The following is a 17,030-nucleotide window of genomic DNA, read 5'->3' on the forward strand; positions in this document are numbered from 1 at the left end:
AGACAAGTTTACTTGCATCAAGAAAATGATGATTCTCAAAAGGAAGAAAATTACCAAATTGATCATTAGAAACCACCCAAAGTTACAATTGGATGCCACATTATACTTAAATTTGAAACAACACAAGCAATGCAATGCAAAGAGAATACTGAGATCATACAAGGCCATTTGAGACTCTACATTTTACCTCAAACAGGAAATCCATTAGAATACATCAAACTCCAGGTAGTTATTGGAAGTCAGAATCTTGTTTTGGCTTGCCGACGATCCAGAAATCTCATAGGTTTTTGGTATCTCCGGTGGGGTTGCACACCTTATCAAGGCCCAGTTAATGCCCTCGAAGAAGGGATGCTGCTTGATCTCCGTAGCACCGCGCTTGTAAGCAAGACGGTGTTGTGGCTCCTTGACGAGCAATCCCCTAATAAGGTCTCTAGCAGCAAAGCTGACAACTGGGTACTCAGTGAACCGCAGTGGTTGCCCGACGACGTTAAACAATGTAGCTCGGTTGCCTGACCCCTTGAAGGGCGTCCGGCCAAACAAAAGTTCATAGAGGAATATGCCCAACGTCCACCAATCTACAGCGCTGCCATGCCCTTCGCCCTTGATGATCTCCGGAGCCAAGTACTCGTGGGTACCAACAAATGACATGGATTTGGCATCTGTAGGTTCCGCGAGGAGCTCAGGGAGTGTACTGTTCGATTGGTTTCCACCAATCTCGAGTTTCTGCTTCTGCACCTTCTTGGACTTGGAGGAAAACAGTCGAGGGGAAAGAGCAACGCATGAAGGCTGAACACAGGATGGCTCGATACAAGCAGGCTGAGCACAGTAGACAGGGTTGTTATGTCTGGAGGAATCAGAGATGTCGGATGGCTTGATGAGGGTGGGACTAACAGCACAATGAAGAGAAAGGTCGAAGTCGGAGAGCATGATGTGGCCGTCTTCTCGTACGAGGACATTCTCCGGCTTCAGATCCCGGTAGATGATACCCAGCATGTGCATGTATTCTAGAGCAAGGAGGACCTCAGACACATAGAATCTGTGTTTGTAGAAACCCAGAAGAAAAATCATAAGAAACAAGATACTTGATAAAAGCATGAATGAATAACATGAGATTAAGGACTAGGTTACCTACTTGGCTGCTTCCTCTGAGAAATACTTTCCAGGCTGCTTCTGTCGAAGAGTGTGCAGATCCCCTCCGGGACAAAACTCCATTACCAAACCGGAGAACTTGTCGGTCTCAAAATGAGTGTACAGCGTCGGAAGGAATGGGTGATCCAGGCATTGCAGTATCTCCCTTTCAGTCTGGGCTCGGAGCAACTTCTTGCGACTTGCTAAAGATACTTTATCCATGACCTTCATTGCGAAATAACACTTGGTTCCACTCAACTTGGACAAATAAACACTGCCAATGTCCCCACAGCCCAACTTCTTCAGTAGCCTGAAATGGTTCAAGCCAACAACTCCATCTTTGGCCCTGATAGACTGAATTGCTTCCCATCTCAAATCATTTGCTTTGTGAGGCTTGCTAATGCTCCTGCTTATGCTGTTACAAGTGCTATCATCGCTAACTTCACTGCTCGTACTTGCTCTGCACATACTACTTTTGCCGCTATCAGTTCGGTCACTTATTTTTGCACTGCCACTGGTCTTTGCTAGACCACCAGTGCCATCACTGACTTTAGCACAAGATGAACAACCTTTCTCACTGTCCTGGTCCGAGATCTTTACGTCACATTCCTTAGTCTCCAACTTCACTGCCCCATTTGACTGAAGCAGCTCGACAGTATCACCCTGCTGGCTTGAAAAGTTAGCAGGCACTTTCTCTTGCTGATTCAAACTTTCGTGCTCGGTAACTTCCGCGAGTTTGTGCTCCGGAATGCTCTGTGTCACAGATAATTGTGACAATCTTGATGTATCGAATATGAGTCTGCTTGGATTAGGCAACTGTAGCGATGGAGGACGCAAGGAAGATTTTTCAACAACTTGGCCACTGGTTTGATTGCTTTGTTGTTTCAAAAAGGGCTTCGACACTGCTTTTGAATCCATCAATAGAAAGACCCGAGTTCTCAATGTAGACTTATCTATCGATTAGTCTCTTCACCTTCACCCATTAGCTAGTGTATAAACAAGAGGGAACTCTGCCAGATAATAAAAGAAACATCAATGTAAGAGGTGCTAAAGAAGTTTGCATCGATATGAAAACCAAACAGAAGAACAAGTATATGAACCATACAATGATATGAACAAGTTAAAGATGACCAACTTCAAAAGCAAATAGAGGAAGTGATAAATGAGAACATACCAAATCACCAGGAAGCAACTGAAAGTATAATATACTCGAATAAGGATTCCACATTTCTGTTTTCTTTCTCATGGATAGTTAAATCTCAAATCCATGTTGTGGGAGATGTTTCACTTCACATCATAGTAAAATAGATCTTCGAAAGGAACTTATTAAGCAGACAATTCATCAAGAATCGCAAAGATAAGGAGAGGATTACTTCGCAGGGAAGCAGTTTTTACAACTCCAAAAAGAAGAAGAATAAATCACGATCTAAGTCCGGGGAGCGAATTAAAAATCCTATCCCAAAAAAACCCATTTTTTTTTCCAGAAGCGACAACAATAAAATCCAAAATCCAGTCCTTAGTGTCACTTCCCTGGGCCAGATCGAAGCTAATTTCCCGGAGATCTCCCATCCCTCGACCTAGCGCAGATCCAAGCGCCATACGCAAGCGTAAGGACAAGGATAATTTGGGGAAACAAGCTGATGGAGTTAGCGGAAGTGGGTAAAGAGTTACCTCGCATCCAAAGATCGCAGCTTTAGGCCATCATTCGATGGATCACGGGCAGCGCTTGCTTCCAACTACGACGTCGTCGTCCAAGGATCGCTTCTCGCAGCCTCGCTCCTCATCAGTAATCATTCAGCAGCGGCCGAGGAGAGAGAAAGAACGACATGGTTAGACCGTTAGATTTGGAAAGGAGCCCTGTCATGTTTCCCGAAATAACGGAGACTTGTTCCAGCCTTTTTGAGTAATTTAGTCAGGAAACTGGAAATATATACTGTGAATTTAATGATCAAGTTATTTATTTGGCTATTTTTATTTATATTTTTAAAAAACATAAAAAAAAAAATTGGCTTTGGAGTCGAGAGTTGGACGTCGAGTGGTGGAGGTCTCATAGTCAGGAGGCGGACATCGAGTGGTGGAGATCTCAGAATCGAGAGTTGGCATCATGCTCACCTCATGCCCAGTGGTGGTCACCACATTAGAGTCGGACATCGTGTAACAAGGGAATCATAATCGGGAGTCGAACGCTGTAGGGAGTGGTAATGTCACTGCTGTATCGGATTTGAGTTAGACGTTAGTCTGACTGGCTCGCACATGCCTCAAAGGGCCTTGACTTAGGTCCTATCTTGATCGGGCTTGACTTTGTATGGTTTATGATTTACAATTCAGTTTGACTTTTAACTTCTATGTACCATGTGATACTGTTTATCTCCGCAACATCAATAATTCATTTTAACATATAAATATTTTAGTTTTTAGCCTTTACCAAAATGTATTCTTATTTTCAATGTTTTAGTTATTCTTTTAAAAGGGCAAACGAGCTTTTTAATTTTTAAAAATATCTTTATTTTAACAACGTAGCTATTATAACATATAATAGTTACACTATAGTTACTACACCAATTTAAAATAAATTATTTTTTAAAATTCAATTTAATTAAAAAATATTATATAGAAAATATTTTTTATAAAAAATTAAAATAATCATAAAATTATTATAGTAGTTTATTTAGTGACCGCTATAATAATAATAATAATAATAATAATAATAATAATAATAATAATAATAATGTGACAATCACCGATAGAATAGTTGTTATAATAATTTTAAAATGATTTAGGTTAAAAGGAATTTATCCACATTTCAGACTTTTGATATAAAATTATATATGATATTTTTTAAACTAAATTGAACTCCGTGTATTTTAACATATTATAAATTTTTACCTTTAAAAAATAATAATCATGCACCATGGAATATAGTGGTTAGATTTAAGCATACTATTTTACATGTCTCTTGGTCTCAAAGCTTTAGGAGTGGATTCTTTCATTACCAAACAAGTTATAGGAGCACCAAATGTGATGGGGGCTCTGCACCTTCAAGAAATATACTTTGTCGATCTTCTAACAACTTCCAGTAGAGGTGTCAATAGTCATACTTCGTTCAAAATCGATCATGTCCTAGGTAGAACACCATCCTCATATGTTATAGGTAGAAGAGATCTATGAAATGATAAATGTTTGGACTTCATTTCGAGATCATTTCTAGCATAGATAACATCATCATACCAAAAAATCTATCGAAAACAATTCCTCTCGCGCTTCAACCTCAATGCTCGAACAACACGATCGGAAAGGAAAAGGGAACTGAATACCTATGCTAATTTACATGGATGTACATTATCATGGAGAACTCGAACTCAAACTCAAACACTGTAAACCATCCCCACTTCCAAAGTAGATGCATGAGGAATGCTCACTGCGTAGGCAGGTCCTCGACAATTCCTCCTCAAGAAATCATACCCGATATCGATCACAAATCTCTTGATCAAGCCAGATCCACTCTTTGCCTTCACCTCTGCATGCCCCAAAATGAATGCCATCCCGGCTTCCCTTGCCTCCATCAGCTCCTGCAGTTCCTCCCTTTCGCCGGAGTCCATATGTGGGCTCTCGGGTAGAACAAACCTCACCTTTCTCACGACTGGTGATTGTATCTCCCTTGAGTTTGAGGGGCCAGCTGCGTCGTCTAGCTCCACCTCTTCTTCACATAGTCGTCGTAGTCCTGCTCCAACCACTGCCATTCTATCGTCGTCCTTTTCGGATGATTCGTGTGTTCCACCGGAATGAGAAGCACTGGACCGGATGAACTCAGCAATGCTGCAGACTAAATCCTTCTCGAACTCCATATCATCCTTGTGCACATCACGGTAGCCATACCGCGCGATGCATCTGTACACCCTGTATTCTTTTGGGCCAATTCTTCCCACGAGGAACCGCTCCTCCGGTCGAACAAATGGCACTGGGACAGACTTGATGCATAGGAACACAAGGACCTGCGGAATTGCAGCTAGTCATGTGATCATGGAACCATAGAATAGCTAAAAGAACACACAGCATAGCTGACCTGGTGAAAGGCAGGGAGGTTGGTGACAAAGTGGGAAAAGATGGCTGGAATTCCCGATACAAGTTCAGTGTGTATGAGGCCGATGCCTCTCACACGAACAATTCCAAGGTTAGGGCTGAGACCGATGAGCCAGTCAATTGAGACCTTATTTTGGATGTCGAATTCGTACTTTTTGAGTGTGCCGTAGTGCCACACATACATAATTATCATGAAGATGAATGAGAGGGCAATTGGCACCCAAGCTCCTTCCAAGAACTTGATGAGGGACGCAGAGAAGTATAATGCCTCGATCGATCCAAAGAAGAGGATGAAACATACAGCGAAGAAGATGCTCTTGTGCCAACATAGAACTATCACAAGCGACATCAAACAGGTTGTAACCAACATGACAGTGATAACAGCCAACCCTGTCAAGAAAGCATAAGTGATTAGATATCAAGATTTGTGTGCCAAAGCTTTGAGTAGATTTCTTCATTCGAGTAGCAAGATAAGCAAAAAGCTTCCATGCATCATCTATGGGTACTTTAGCTGTCCTACCACAAATGTATGCATTAGTAGATGTTTCTACCGATATGGTTCGGGAATGCTAAATATTTTAAACCAGGTGTAGAAACACCAAAGACCAAAAGAAGTTATCTCTGATCACAAAAATACACTTGAACTCTAAACCAATACATATCGTGCACACAAATGGATGTTTGCCAAACCCTATTTGCTGTTACAAAAATATGAACCTTTAGTGAAAGTTCAAACACAAGATGGAACTTGAGAAATCTTGAGCTCATAGCATACCTGATGCATTGCCCATGCGCTTTGTATCTCTGAAACCGACAGTAACAGCGAGGCACAATGTCATCAACATCCAATTTATTTCAGGAATGTATATTTGTCCATGTACTTTAGATGAAGTATGAACAATCTTCACCCTAGGGAAACAGCTCAATGCTGAGCACTGCTTGATGATCGAGAAAGTGCCAGTGATAACCGCTTGGCTTCCAACAACAGCCGCCAATATGGCGATCGCCAGAACTGGCCACCTAATTTTCTCTAACAAAATAGTTTTGTCAAGTCAGAGTGATGACATCAACAACATTAGCAGATAATCTTTTGGGCATTGTCAGTACCTGGAACGGATACATAGAACCCGATACGGTAGTCACTTTCTATAAAATGATGTTTAGATAGATAAGCAGCTTGTCCCATGTATGCAAGGATCAAGGAGGGATAAATCATTGAAGTAAAAGCAATCTGCAAAAAAAAAAAATTATACTCATTAGAGAGAACCAGTGGATATATCATTCATTTGATCCTCACCTGTATCGATAGCTGAGAAAAATGTCCCAAATCGGCATACATAGCTTCAGAACCTGCAACAGAAATGGAAAAAATTGAACGTGATCCATGTAATACGATAAGCAGGTGTATCGGAAGATATGTAAGTTTGCATACCTGTTATGCACAATAGTATTCCACCCAAAGACATCCAACCACCTCTTTGAGTTTTCTTCAGGAATTTGTACATGTAATAGGGAGAAAGTGCTTGATACACATGTGGGTTCCAGAGAAAAATGTTGTAAACACCGATCGCACTGATGCAAACGAGCCAAGTAACCACAATCGGTGCAAATAGGAAGCCGACCCGATGTGTGCCGTAATGTTGCAGAGCAAACAAAGCAACTAATATGGCACAAGCAATGGGAACTTCAACATCTGCAGATTGATGAGTGACACAAGGCAATTAGCAAGTTTTTTTTTTTTGAAACATCAGTTAATGATTGCAGAAAAAGCATATGAAATTATCACAAATGTGTTCAGATGGAGTTCTTATGTAGAATTGAAGTTAATTGTAGAATCTTATGCAATCATTTCCAAATGTGTTCTGCTAAATTGAATAGGGTATGGTGATTGGATTAGAAGTAACTGCACAAGACAAAGAAGATTTAGGGTTCATATTAATGGTGAGATTTGGCTTACACTTGTGTTGTTCCCTGGACATGGACAGCTCAAGACCTGAAATAGCCGAGAAGACTGCAAAGATGCCACTTTCCAGTCAGAGATGGTTCAAGAACCCTAAAAATTGGGGAAGAGTGCCCAGGAATTTTACCAGAAATTGCTGGTGTAAGCACGCCGTCGCCAATTACCATGCAAGTCCCGATCAGAGCAAGGATCAGTAGCAAAAGCTGCAGTACCTGGTGCTTCTCGAGCAGCCTCTTTACCCTAGAGGCCGCCGCGACGCCGCGCGAGGGCGGGGCGGCGTCCCCGCCGTCCGTCTTCTTGTACGTGGAGAGCTCCTCGTCGGCGAGCTGGCCGTTGGGCAGGAATCCGACGCGGGCGTGGCGGCAGAGGAGGGAGTAGAGCGCAAAGGTGCCGCCTTCGCCATTGTCGTCGGCGCGGAGCACGATGAAGACGTACTTGAGGAGGGGGACGAGCGTGAGGGTCCAGAAGACGAAGGAGAGCACGCCGTAGATCTCCTCGTTCGTCTCCGAGTGCTCAATGTCCTCCGCGAAGGTGTTCTTGTACACGTACAGCGGCGACGTGCTCAGGTCGCCGTACACCACTCCCAGACTCTGGTACGCCAATGTAACCACCGCCCGCCATGAATCCTTCTGCCAAACCAGATTCATCAAACAAGAAGCCAAAAAAAAAAAAATCTTTTTACCTTCCCTCCAAGCAAAACCATGCATAATACCTTCTCCGCATTAGGGTAACCCCCACCGCGGCCGCCGTCGTCGCCGCCTCCGCGTTCGAGATCCATGTTCGAAGAGGTCAAGCACACACCGAGCTCATTACAAAGGCAACAACTTTAGCTTCAGTAGGTAGGAAAAGCAAGCGAAGAACTCACAAACTCACTCCCAAGATTGCATTTTTAGCTCGTCCATGCTCAAGTAGTAAGTCGAGGAGCTCATCTGCTTCTCTAGCGAGGAGGTCAAACGGGTAGGAGAGGAGAGCGAGCACCTAGGGAAGCTCGATATGGAGAAGAGAGTTAGGCCAAACAGCGGAAAAAGCCAACATTAGAATATTGCGAGCGAGTGCGATTGAGCTTAATTAAACAGAGTAGGTGAGGTCGATGGGAGGAGGTGCAGAAGCTGTGGCTTCAGTTACAGACCGAGAGAGAAGAAGCAGATAGCCATTGGAAGTTGGAAGGAAGATATTTAGAAGGTGGGGTTGGTGTGTCACACTGTCATGCTTGTGGTGTGGTGGTGGTACCATGTCCCTCACTTCTCTCTCTCTCTCTCTCTCTCTCTGCTTGCTTTTGTTCCTTTGGGCTGAGGGCGGTTGAGCTGGATGAGGATGTGAAAAGCAGCGTTCCAAGGAGTAGGAGAAGAAAAGGAGCTCAAAAAGGTGGCAATGGAAGGAAGCAAATTGCAGTTTAGAGGAGGAAGAAAGCGAGCATGGAGATGCTGTAGCCTTTAAAAGCTTCAAGCAGCTTTGATTGAGCATCAAGTTGATAAGGTGGTAGAACACATGTTCTATAGAGATCTCTAACACAATAAAAAGGGCAGTTCAATAAACTAAGTTTCCGAATTTCATCAAAAATCTATTGTAATTAATTTTATCTTACTTTACAAAATTATTCACATGATTCAAATCTATGATTTTTATGTCAATAATTTTATCATTGCGTCAAATCTCTCATTCTTACAAGAACACAATGTTAAAATATTTACTGTACTCCTTGTAACTTTTACGAGTGTTTTAACACATAGTAAGATGTGTTATACTTGATCTTTTCGCACGATGCTCATAGTAAGATGGATCGAAAACAAGAAGGTGATCTCTTGAGTGATTTCTTGCTATCCCACAAAGAAATAACATGAGAAACAAACTAAGGAACACACTTGTCTTTGTTAGTGAATTGGAGTGCAATAATGTGGATGAAACATCACATTCCAAGCTGCCCAAATAATCTCAGTGGTCCAAATTCTCATTAATGTGCTCAAATTTCATGAAGTTTTCACGAGATTGATAATTGCTTTGGGCAAGAAAAAAAGTTGCTTTTTTATTTTCCATTGTTGTCCAAAGGGGGGAAAATATCAAAAGATAAATTTTAGTAAAAAAGGATTTTTGTTGTATAATGTTTGACTTGAAATTAATAAATTTTATTGTTTTTAGTTTTATAAGTCGAGCATATGTCAAACTTGTCTTGATCCCATTAAAAAGTGTCAAAGCAAAGACATAATAATTCCTCATTGAGGTTGAGAAATTTCCATCCTACCCCCTAAAGTTTTGTTTTCAAATGAAAATACCTAGACTTTTAAAACTGGCAAAATGCCCCAAAGAACTTCTAACTTTTATCATTTCACCCCTCATTATTATCCTCCTCAATTTATACAATTAAAAAATGAGGAGAGAATTATAAGAGTTCGAGGATAGTATAGGATGAATTTGGATGCAACTCATCCTCATTTATTATATTTATCTTCATTTCCAAGTATTTAACTTTTATCTTTATACTCACATTCATAATCATAAGAGGATTTGATATCAATTTTCATCTTCATACTTATAAGAGGATTTGATATCCATCTCCATTTTAATATCTATCAGAGGATTAGCTAATCTTTATATTAATAATTTTCTTCATTGTATCTGACTATCAACTTATTTTTTATTTGATAATCAATTTTGAAGGTCAACCAATATCACTATAATATTGATTTTCAAAAATATCAATATTACCAACTATCATTTTTCTTTTTATTTGATAATCAACTTTGAATGTCAATCAATACTATTGTAATATTATTTTTGAAACTCAACATTGATGTTGATATTTAAAAATTAATATTAAAATAGTATTGATTTTTAAAAATCAACACCATAGTAATAGTGTTGGATTTTAAAAAGTAGCTCCTATGTAATGAAGTATTCGAGTTGAATATAAGTAAGATTTTATTAGATCTACCTTAGTATTCGAATTTGAAAATTCTCATATAGGTCCAAAAAAATTCATTCATATCCTTTCGGATTCTTTATATGAACGGGAAGAAATTGCCATCTCAATATTCTAATGATTTTAAATAGTTTGAATAAGTTTTTGAAATGTTAATGGTTTAGATGGTCAAGAATTGGTCTCATTTTTTAAATATAGTTGGGATTCTTGTCACAATAAATTTCTGTCACAAATTTGTTACAACAAATCTGAACCGTTAGATTTTAAAATAGAAGATTAAATCCAAGCCATCACAATCATCCATTCAATCTACGGTCTGGATTTAATCTTAATTTTAAAATCGAACGGTCCAAATTTGTTGTGATAAATTTGTGACAGGAATTTATTGTGATAAAAAGTTTTATTTTTTTAAATATTAGAGTGGCAAAGTGCCCAATGGCATGTTTTTGTGGTGCCTACAACCGACCACTCGCATCACTCCAACTCAATGCCTACAAATCTAGCACATTATTTATATCGAGCATTAGTTCAATTTATTAAATTACTTGTAATAAATTAATCTAATCTAATCTAATTAATTAATTAGCTTGTTCCTCCAATTGGCACGCATCAATTTAATCTATTTTAAAATTATGATTAATTAGGTGTAGCCGATAAGATTAGGTTTGATGTCGTGTGGATGTAGCATCATCACGCATTGTTTAATAAATTTAATCTCTTCTTTTTAAAAAAAATAATAAAAGAATTAGAAAGTATCGATAAAAGGATGATTTACCAACGCAACTTAATGAATAATTAATTCGTATTAAATTTTAAATTAAGTTTAGATGTTAGTGATGATGACGCAATCATGATTAGGCTCGTGTTAATCCCACTGGATTACTTTTTCGAAGTACCCCCTCAAGTTTCAAAATTTGTCGAATCGCCATTCAAATGCTGTCACGTCAAATTAGATGGGCCGGAGGCCCATTTAGTTCGAAGCCCAGATTAGGAGGAGCCGATTGGGATATCCACGTTTTGTCTCGATCGATCGATCGATCTCGGCCAAACCCTAAACCCGCTGCGCCTGCGGCAGCCGAGATCGTTCGAATCGGTTCCGAAGGCGAACGAGGTAAATTCGATTTCTTTGTCTAGGATTTCACCTTCGTTCTTTCCCTCTCCTCCGTTTCCTTTTGTTGGCATTGAAATTTGATGGAGGCGTGCTACACGTTTTTTTGGAGGTAATTAACGTTTGATTTGAACTGGTAACTAGTAACGCCGAGATAAAGTTTTGGTTTTTGTTTGTGCGATCTAAAAGATGATTGACTGGGGCTTCAAAGGAGTGACTTTTCTTGGGTACTGATCCACACAATCGTAATATCGAAAGTTCTCTGTATGAGAAATTTGGCGTAAGTACGAAATAAACTGATGGTTTATAATTCTATGCGTCCTTATTAGGCTTTGTGCTTCTGTTTTTGCGAATGGAAGATCCTATTCGTTTATCTATAATGGAAATATTGTGATTTCTCATAATTGTTTGTTGAGCGGAGTTGCTTCTCCAAAGGTAACATTCCATCAATAGGGCTTTCGAGGATGTAGTATTGCATCTAAAGGAAATATGGTAGGAAATCATTGCAGTTGGACTGGAGCTAATTCATGGTTGGGAATTTTACTTGGATGCAGTATCATAAGTTTTGGCAAGAATACGTTAGAATTTGCCTTCTTAAAATGTTTACTTGATTTTGAATTCATGTTTTTCAGTTTTTCATGTTCTAGAAAATCCAGGTAGCTGTGGTTTTTGGGTGGGTTTAAAATGGTCCTTGTTTTCCACAAAAAAAAAAGGCTAAGAAGTTAACCTGGAGTGTCGATTTTATTAAATTTCACTTGGCAACTGCATCTTGTTCAGTAACCTTCCATCCTATTGCCATTTCGAATTTGTTATCAATTAGGATCTTCTGATGTCCAATTAGTCAAGTTATGGGCTTAGCTGATGTGTGTGCTTGTAAATTTGAGTATATATATTTGGATAGCAACATGTCTGTCTCACTTTCTTAAACTTATGTTAATTAGGTTGACAAATTCTGATACAAAATGTCTCGGGTTTATGTTGGAAATTTGGACTCACGAGCCACAGAAAGAGATCTCGAAGATGAATTCCGAACATTTGGTGTTCTTCGAAGGTATACTGCTGTTGAAATGGACGTTGTTTGTTGCCTGACAGTGCCTTTTGAAACTTATAATATGCTATAGTTGGTTTTTTTCATTGGTATGCGGTAATTCAATATCAGAACCTGTTGATGGTGTTATTCTACATCATGTTCATGTTGTCAGTTTTCTCTTAGACATTCCATTGCAATGTGAAACTACAAAACAAATTCAACAGAGATATTGCATGAACCCAACGAACTCCAAGTAAATGATGACTGTAGTTGTTAGTTATCTTTTGCATTTTCTTTGAACTGTGAAATTAAAACATCATTTTGTCATATTCTTAAGAATGCACAAATATTTCTCCCGTTATTGACTATACAAAAAAGTGGTTTCAAATTTATATATGTTTATCAATGCTAATGTCTGATTTGATGTGCTTGTCCTTGTTGCTGTCCTATGTATTCACTGCTCCAGGTAGTGTGGATGTAAATGTCATGGGCTAAGTATGTGGATTATGTTTATCTAGTCAATAGTAGAATTTATCTGGAACTGTCAGTTTTTTCCCCTTGCGCATGTCTTTGCAGTGCATAGGACAGGTTGCCATTCTCTCTTACTGTGTTCAAAATGTAATGTTATATTCCAAAAACTATTGTTTGAACATGTGCAGTGTTTGGGTTGCTCGAAGGCCACCTGGTTATGGCTTTGTTGAATTCGACGATCGAAGAGATGCATTAGATGCCATTCATGATTTAGATGGTAAAATTTCTCTTTTAACATGTTTTTTACTTGATGAATTTGTTAAATTGTCTGAGTAGATTTATGCAAGAATTGAATGCTTGTTTTCTTTTTCGATTGCTTCATGGCTCTTAGGGGTGTCAAAAATGGGATCCAATCCGACCCGACTCCGCCCGAAAAAAATCAGGTCAGGGTTGATTGGATTTTCGGGTTTGGGTTGACCCGAGTTGACCCAGATTTAGGGTTTAGGGGATTTTTGTGGGGTTAAATCAAATTTTATTATGAAAATTAAGATATTTTATGTAATATTAGTATGATAATGATTAAACATTGCGATAAAAATGAAGAATTATCTGGAAAAATAGCAAAAAAATATTTTTTTCCAGGTTATTTGGGTTGGTTGGGTTATACAGGTTCGGGTTGAATTCGGATTCAGGTCAGGTTCGGGTTGACATTTTTTAACAATATTTTATTTCAACTTGATCCGAACCCACCCGACCACCCAAATTGACACCCCTAATTGCTCGTGTAAGTTTATCTTCTGCCTTTTTTAGAATTATGAAAAACTGCATGATTTAACTTTCAGTCACAATGATGCAAAAGCCGTTTCAAAGTGTAAGTTTGTTGAGTTCTAACTCTGTCATGATCTAGTATTTTTGTACTATCTTTAGTAGCAATGGAATTGATTATTTTGGTGATGGCTCTCCATTATTGACAGTAATTCAATGTTTGTTATTATTTTATTTCATATATTTTCAATGCGAAGCCTACATATACACCAGTTATAGGGTGTTAACATGTTGTGAGTCATCGAAGTATTCTTCTTTCTAAGTCTGTCCTTTTACCTGTTTTTTTGTGGCAATTCTGTGGGCAATTAAGCAGGAACAATATAAGAGGAGTCAAATGTTGGTCTTTATGTATCTATATATGTACATAAGATGTCATTAGTGATGCATAGAGCACATGTTTTCGGTATGGTTAGAGTTCAATTGGGAAGAGGTTGATAGTGCTTATCTTTTTTTTTTTCTTTTTCTGTTTTTAAATTTTGATTGTTTTTAATGTAGTTACCTTTCATAAAGAACTTTTATGGATGTACTCCTGTGTGTCAATTTTTTCAACTGAGAAAATTTCAGCTAGAGAAATGGCTTACCCATGTTATAAATAATTTGTAATTGTGGTTTATTTAGCGAGGCAAGTGCCTGTCAGTTTTAGTTTCTATTTTCTCAGTTTTCCTGTGATTGTTTGCTGTAGGTGAAAGTCTCAACTCTTTTAGATTCTCTCTAATCACTGTTTAACAAGTACTTTTTTCTGGCTTTTATGATAGGGAAACATGGGTGGCGAGTGGAGCTTTCTCATAATTCTAAAGGCGAAGGTGGTGGGCGTGATAGGCGCGGACGAGGTGGTGGTGGTGGGGACATGAATTGTTATGAGTGTGGTGAACCTGGTCATTTTGCGCGTGAGTGTAGATTACGCATTGGATCAGGTGGTTTAGGAAGTGGAAGGCGTAGAAGCCCTAGTCCTCCCCGCTATCGCCGTAGCCCTAGCTATGGTCGTGGGTATGGTTTTTCTTATGCAATTTTTATTAGTTTTTTTATTGAAGATTCATAGAGAGATCGCAGTGGTGACAATTAATATTTAGGTTCAGCTACTTTCGATTTGATTTTTTACCTTTAGTCTTACCTTCTAGCCGTTATTGCAGGTGTCAGTATGTAGAATACATGAATGCATTTATATAGTTCACATGCTTTATGATATCGTCTAATGCTGTGAGAGCACAGCATCTGCATCTTGGCGTAGAAAAGAAAGCACATGCTATTAGACACGCGCCATGTAAAATACTTCTTTAACATAGAGGTAAATGTGTAAAGCCTTTTTTATTCTTTTTTTCTGTTAGCAGAAATCGAAGCCCACGAGGGAGAAGATCACCTCGTCGTCGCAGCTATTCTCCTAAAAGTAGGTCACCGGCATATCGTCGTAGAGATTCTCCTTATGCCAATAGGTTTGTCATCTGAATTCATATTCTGGCATTGAATACCAAATCATCAAATGATTTTTTTCTCTGCCCTTCTTGCATACTCATCACATAATAAACTAGCTAAGGCAATATATGACTGCATTACTTATGCATTTGCTGTCATGTGAAATACGTTTATATATAATGAATCTTTTTCCTGTTGGCAGAAGTCGCAGCCCAGCAGCAAGAAAATCTCCTCGTCGCAGCTATTCACCTAGGAGTAGATCTCCTGCTTATCGGCGGGAAGATTCTCCTTATGCCAATAAGTATTTTTGCTGAACTCTCATTTGGCATGTGCTAGCAAATTGATTTTCATCTTTTGCATTCTGTTATCTTTTGCATTCGTCACCATTGATTTCAGAAGCCCTGGACCTGAGAAGAACTACAGTCCTTCACCGGCAAATCGTCCTGCACAATCTCCTTATGCCAATGGGTAATGATGTGAACATGAATCTCCTCTTAGTTGTGCGAATGGCGTGCTATTGTTGTTGCAACAACTGATGCTAAATGACTTTTGCAGGGATGGAAAGCGGAGCAGGAGCAGGAGCAGGAGCAAAAGCTGAACTATATTGTGCTTATTGGAAACTGTTACAAGAGGGGGGACCTCCTTGGACCTACTATAATTTAGTTCGCTTAAAGTGGTTAAGGTCGAACAATGAAGCTTTGGATTCTTCCATTGGTTGGAGCACTCTCCTCAGCTTACTGGCATATGGAGAGGTTACTTTTCTAGTTCAGTATTCTGTTTTTCGCTTTTATTTCTGATACTGAATTATACACTTGATCGTCGTAGCAGCAGATTAATCATGTTTTAAGACTGTTAATTTCATGCTGTTAAGTTAATGTTACTAAGGTCTTTAACAAAGCCATCCCCCTGCTGTTTTTTTTGTTTGAAGTGTGGTTCTGCTAAGATCTAGATCGGCCGCACCATGGGCTCTTCTTCTCCACACTGTCTCGGCTTTTCTGCTTCTCCTCCCAATCTATTTCTGCTAGGTCCTATGGCATCTCAAAAATGGTAATCGAGGCATTGATGAGTCACTGGCAGATGCTTGAAAAGATGAGAAACTTCATGGCACTGTTTAAGTTTTTGGGTTTTGCAAGGATATACCAATCCTAGTTCATTCGTACTGGAGTTTGATAGGGTGTTTGCTTTAGTTCATAGCAAGCTATTGATCCAAGTTTTATTTTGATGTAGTAGTGCTTATCTACGAAAATACTTGGACCATGCCTCTGCTAAGAATGCTGTGCTGTGTTCTGTTTTCTATTCACAAATGCTCAATCTAGCCTCTCTTTCAGTTAATTGTTGCAAAACATCCTTCTCGCTCGATCGGCGACCAAGAGGATTGAGCACAACAATCACTATTCAGGGCCACTGTCGAACATGGACACACTTCCGATCGACTGTATCTTATTTTGAAGACAATGTCTCGTCTTCTTCTTCTTCTCTTGTTATTGCTAACACAGAACAAAACATCAAACAAAATAATTCCCAAAGCTAGCAATTATCACTCAAAAGAAACTCAAAACGGTCTAATATCATAATCCTTTTTATAAATTAACGATTAAACATTTATAAAATAAAGACTCAAGTTATCCTAATAAATGTTATGATTTTTAAATTCAATGTGGTATTAAAATATGTATTTGTACGATGCAATCCTTCATTTAGGATGGGTCAATTTTTTTAAAAAAAAATTCAAATGAATGTCATATTAATGATTTTATTTTGAAAATATCTTTTGACAGTGCTGCTGTAGCAACTATTGATAATTACTTTACTATATAAAAATTATTCAATAATTACTATAATATATTTAAAGTAAGTTTAGAATTTAGAATTACACCATGTAGAAACTATGGAATAACTATTAGAAGTTAATTGCTATAATGTATTTAACGTGATTTTAAGATTTAGAATTTAGGATTATATCAACTACATAATAACTTTTATAATTGTTTTAAAGTGATTTGGATGAAGTTTAAATAATTTCGATCAAATTGATAAATAATATTTTTGATATAATATTATTCAGAGATTCTAAATTCTAAATTCATCCTAAATATATTAT

General features: G+C 38.5%; 3 protein-coding genes across 6 annotated transcripts; 1 reads left to right on the forward strand and 2 right to left on the reverse strand.

Moving 5' to 3' along the window:
• Positions 1-42: 42 nt before the first annotated feature.
• On the reverse strand, positions 43-2,070 carry LOC141820979 (serine/threonine-protein kinase D6PK-like). 2 transcript variants are annotated; one of them, XM_074708351.1, is made up of 3 exons: positions 1,133-2,070; positions 892-1,036; positions 43-816 (listed from the first exon to the last, which is right to left on the reverse strand). In XM_074708351.1, the coding sequence occupies exons 1-3, from the start codon at positions 2,044-2,046 to the stop codon at positions 205-207; spliced, it is 1,671 nt and encodes a 556-aa protein (XP_074564452.1). In that variant the 5' UTR covers positions 2,047-2,070; the 3' UTR covers positions 43-204. The 2 variants fall into 2 exon arrangements, with proteins under 2 accessions (XP_074564452.1, XP_074564451.1); XM_074708350.1 differs by having other exon boundaries at positions 43-1,036.
• Positions 2,071-4,466: 2,396 nt separating this feature from the next.
• LOC141820978 (potassium transporter 6-like) lies at positions 4,467-8,283 on the reverse strand. Of its 2 annotated transcripts, none has more exons than XM_074708349.1 (9): positions 7,881-8,283; positions 7,296-7,797; positions 7,166-7,219; positions 6,641-6,901; positions 6,506-6,558; positions 6,316-6,439; positions 5,984-6,238; positions 5,192-5,598; positions 4,467-5,096 (listed from the first exon to the last, which is right to left on the reverse strand). In XM_074708349.1, exons 1-9 carry the CDS (start codon positions 7,944-7,946, stop codon positions 4,494-4,496), a joined length of 2,325 nt encoding a protein of 774 aa, XP_074564450.1. In that variant the 5' UTR covers positions 7,947-8,283; the 3' UTR covers positions 4,467-4,493. The 2 variants fall into 2 exon arrangements, with proteins under 2 accessions (XP_074564450.1, XP_074564449.1); XM_074708348.1 differs by having other exon boundaries at positions 4,467-5,120.
• A 2,826-nt stretch (positions 8,284-11,109) lies between these two features.
• On the forward strand, positions 11,110-16,186 carry LOC141820980 (serine/arginine-rich splicing factor RSZ21A-like). 2 transcript variants are annotated; one of them, XR_012601182.1, is made up of 9 exons: positions 11,110-11,196; positions 12,135-12,244; positions 12,883-12,971; positions 14,275-14,506; positions 14,848-14,949; positions 15,132-15,230; positions 15,326-15,397; positions 15,485-15,681; positions 15,858-16,186. XR_012601182.1 is itself a non-coding variant. In XM_074708352.1 (8 exons), the coding sequence occupies exons 2-8, from the start codon at positions 12,156-12,158 to the stop codon at positions 15,525-15,527; spliced, it is 726 nt and encodes a 241-aa protein (XP_074564453.1). In that variant the 5' UTR covers positions 11,110-11,196; positions 12,135-12,155; the 3' UTR covers positions 15,528-15,785. The 2 variants fall into 2 exon arrangements, 1 of the variants encoding a protein (XP_074564453.1); XM_074708352.1 differs by lacking the exon at positions 15,858-16,186 and having other exon boundaries at positions 15,485-15,785.
• Positions 16,187-17,030: the final 844 nt, after the last annotated feature.

Source organism: Curcuma longa, unplaced genomic scaffold (genome assembly GCF_044706935.1).
Source record: "Curcuma longa cultivar G26 ecotype Majalengka, Jawa Barat unplaced genomic scaffold, ITB_CL_G26_1.1 utg8573_np1212_1322966_RagTag, whole genome shotgun sequence".
NCBI classification, from domain to species: Eukaryota; Viridiplantae; Streptophyta; class Magnoliopsida; order Zingiberales; family Zingiberaceae; genus Curcuma; species Curcuma longa.